At 43.0% G+C, this 3,955-nt stretch overlaps 1 protein-coding gene across 1 annotated transcript; it reads right to left on the minus strand.

The window, feature by feature from the left end:
* Positions 1-344: 344 nt before the first annotated feature.
* On the minus strand, positions 345-2,020 carry LOC109426998 (N-glycosylase/DNA lyase). The gene is made up of 3 exons (XM_019702558.3): positions 1,752-2,020; positions 1,213-1,683; positions 345-963 (listed from the first exon to the last, which is right to left on the minus strand). The coding sequence occupies exons 1-3, from the start codon at positions 1,829-1,831 to the stop codon at positions 399-401; spliced, it is 1,116 nt and encodes a 371-aa protein (XP_019558103.3). The 5' UTR covers positions 1,832-2,020; the 3' UTR covers positions 345-398.
* Positions 2,021-3,955: the final 1,935 nt, after the last annotated feature.

The raw sequence follows: 3,955 nt of genomic DNA on the forward strand, positions 1-3,955 counted from the left end.
CAGGGAAATCTTATTTTAGATGGTGTGAAAATTATAATTTCCATGCATAAAAAACGGAGGAAGCAACTTTTTCGTGTAAAATCAAGTATAATTTTAATTTTGAATGTTTATTTCCTGAAACTACGTTTTAGACAAATGGACTATATTCTCCATTCATTAAAAGTTCAAAAAAGTTCGCATATTTCAAAATATTGAGGGTGTCCATTCTGCCCCGGGTGTCCATAATGCCCCGCCTACCCCTATTTGTGTTAAAACTAAATTATCACGTCCGTCAAAGAAGCGAGCGCTCCTATATCAGCCTGTACAAGAAATTCGGATGAATAAATCCTACGCATTTAAGGAAGCTAATTGCGAATGACGAGAAATGTTACAATTTAATTCCCTTCATGGGTACGTATCTACCGTTTTACTTTACCATTTTTCGATTCCGCGCTATTATACTCACCTGATTTCTCCTTAAACTGTCGCAAATCGGCACAGAACAACACCGTCTGTGCCCATCCGGCTTTTTCGCCGTAAATCTCGCGGAACTTGTCCCCAATCTCACCGTACATCTTTCCGGAAACGGTTTTACACTTGGACAGATGGGGCAGATAATTTCGTGCGATTTGAAACACGTGCGTATCGACCGGAATCGCTTGCAGGTGACCCAACGACATCAAACAGATACAGTCGGCCACTTTGGGACCGATTCCGGTCAACGTGAGCAGTTCCCGGTGCGCTTCCTTGTAGTCCATCTGTTGCAGTTTTTGAAACCATTCGAGATCACCTTTGGCCAGTATCTCTTCGGCAGACTTCTGGATGTATTTGGCACGATAGCCGAAGCTCAGCTGTCGCAAATGCTGTTCCACTTGCGGTGAAGCTAGTCTACCCGCATCAGGGAAGTTGTAGAAAGTAGTTCCATTGTAGGCGCAGATTCTCTCTCCGTAGTGAGTGCATATTTTCTCCACCAGACCTGAAATCCTATTAGGGACAAACATAATGAGAATCAAATCTACATCCTCTGCAGTGGTGTGGTCATTTGACATAGGTACATACAAATTCAATTTAATTAGGGTGCATTTTCGATTATGTCAAACGACTTCAAGCCAAAAGTCCTGAATATGCCTGAGTTTACCCGGAAGGTGTTTCTATTCTACGCTAGAAACCCCCAGGGGTTTTATCTCGCCCTATCCTACCCCAAAGGATATTCAGAATTTCGACCTCTCTTACCTGGAGATGTTATTGTTCTGGCTGCAAATGAAGGAAAACAGATTCTCGACCGGATCCTGATCGAGCTGCCGGACGGCATAAAACTGATCGGTACTGTTTTCGAAGTGGGCGTGGCACTTGTTCCACTGTTGATAGCACTTCTCCAGATCTTCGTCCAACCGGAAATACACCCGGAGCAACCTTTCGTAATAACTCTGCGGATAGAGTAAGCTTGCCCCACCACCTGCGTACTGATCCGGTTCTGGTACTTTGAGACGAATTTCGGCAAGATTCACTTCTGAGGTCGCGGTAGCGACCCGCCGTGCTTTCTTGGCAGCACCGGTAGAAACCTGATCCTTATCGTTTGCATTGGGATACGGAAGCTCGCCGACCACTCTGTACAGCAGCTCCGTGCCATTTTGCTTCAGGATCCAAACGCAGTTTGCAAATACACCAATGAATTCGTCTACGGTGGGTTCTCGCTGGTGCCAGCTAGAAGAAGAGAAGGAAGAGGTTTCATCACCTTGAGTAATTTATATTCATTTTAGCCCCTTACTTACCGGAAGCTCTGCCCTCCGGTGAGTGTAGTTTTTAGCTGCAGCTGCTTCTGGAGGCAGGCAATTTTCATCCAATGGGACATTTTTCCTACGTTGATCTTAGATAGCGTTGTTTTACATCCAAAATTTCCGAACTTTTGTAAAGAATTAATCCACTGTTTGTTATGAATACCGAACTAAGGTATGTATCTCCAATTAAATTGGAGATTTTTTGAAAAATTTTCATCAACTATCGAATCAAAACGTAAACAACCATCCTACTAAAGTTTAAACGTCTGATGGCATCTGATAGAGATTTGCGCCAACACGTCAAGTGTTGCCAACTTGCAGGGAAATGCATCAGATTCCATCAGATTCGGGGTCTGTTCCAATAAGCTATTTTACGAGACGTGCTACCGATGGGCCGCTCATTGTTATTGTTTACATTTGATGTTTTTGTTGTCGCGAAAAGTAGCATAACATGTGGTGAGCCCCAATCAGGTTTTTGCTGACAGCAATGTTTTGATTTCTAATGTGGCATTTATCAATCCCCCGAGGTGCATGATATCACTAGCAGATAAAAAAACCTCCCCACGGTCTACGGATATTGATTATAGTGGGCGGATTGACGCATTTTTGCAGATGAATGAACCCCGTTTATTTGATGGGCCTGTGTCACATGTTATGCTAGTGAAAATGTAAATAAATGGGCCCAGCGGTTGGACTTCAAAACTGGAAAACATTCAAAAAACAGCTGATTTGAAACGTCTCATAAAATGCCTTATTGGCGAATTAAAATTATTTTTTACTTAAATTTGACAGTTCGACACTTAAACTTGACAGTTCTCCTAAGGAAATAATTATCGAACTGTCAAGTTCAAGTGAAAATTAATTTTAATTCTCCAGACCCTCAGTGCATTATTTTCCCGTGGGGAAGATTCAAATATTACGTCCATCGTTTTTCAGGATTTCTAGACCCCCCCTCCCCCCTCTGTCACGCAATTTTCCTATACCCAATACACGTACTGTCACACTTTTCTAGTTGTGACATAGTAGCTAACGATGATGTAGTAGCTCATGACAACAAACGAAATTCAATGTGTCAATCAATAGATCATCTCGGAACAAAGTGAAAAAGACCAGCATGCAGTCAGCTCCAAGTTATCAGGCTACGGAGGCTATTATCGTAAAATTCTCAGAAATTCTCCTGAAAATCTTCAGTTTGATCCTCATAGAGGCACAACACAGGATGATGTTTGGTTTGCGTTTAATTCGAACAAATTCCTTCCAATTTTTCGGATTTCTTGGCGGTCTTTTTCCCCCATTGATCAATATTGTCGCGCTTATCTTTTATTAGAGTCCTGCGGCGGTCGTACGCTCGCAAGGCATACCGCCGCATGACAGTCGCAAGGCAAAACAAAAGAAAAAGTGATCCCGCCAAAAAGAAAAGCACGTGGGTTTCGCGAAGTGACAGATGTTTTTGAATGTATTTGTGACGAACGGCAAGAGTAGCTCAGTGGAATGAGTGTTCTTGCTGTCAAACCCCATATAGTGGAATTAAATACTTTTAAAACTGGTGACGCTGTTATGATTAGTGACTGTCGCGCTAATATCAGAAGCCAGAGGCAGATAATCGCCATATTCTGATTTTTCTTGAGAGGCATAATAAAGCTAAAGCTGGTCAGCTCCCTCGGCGGAGTGAAGGTACAGCTTCAGTACAAAGGAATTGATCGCCAATGGAATCTTGTGGGCTGTTCTCAAGCACGGTCGAACGGTGGAAAAGCGGCTGAAGCGGAAGTACGGCAGTCCGCAGTACAAACTGAAAGTTTTCGCCTCGACGACCTATCTGCGCATTTGTTCATCATGTAGAGTGACCACAAGGTAGCAGCAACATTGGGAGTGCTCTTGGAGTGCTCTGCTCGTCAAGGAAAGGAGTTACATACTTACAAATAAATAAACATTTGATTTGGATATATTAAAAAAAAATAATGCCAAGAAATATTGTCGGGCCGCCACCAAACCGGACGTCGCACAATCAAGTCGCGACGCGACCCAACTCGCGACGTTTTCGAATCATGTCAAAAGTAGTGCGCATCCTTCCCGTTGTTGTCAGCAACACAGCGCACTAGATGCGAAACAGTTGCGACACTTGTGGATGAAGAAAATGGCAATTTTTGATTGAATGTCTGTCTTGATTCCAACCGGATAGACAATATCTTTTTTATTCG

Source organism: Aedes albopictus, chromosome 3, assembly GCF_035046485.1.
Source record: "Aedes albopictus strain Foshan chromosome 3, AalbF5, whole genome shotgun sequence".
NCBI lineage: Eukaryota > Metazoa > Arthropoda > Insecta > Diptera > Culicidae > Aedes > Aedes albopictus.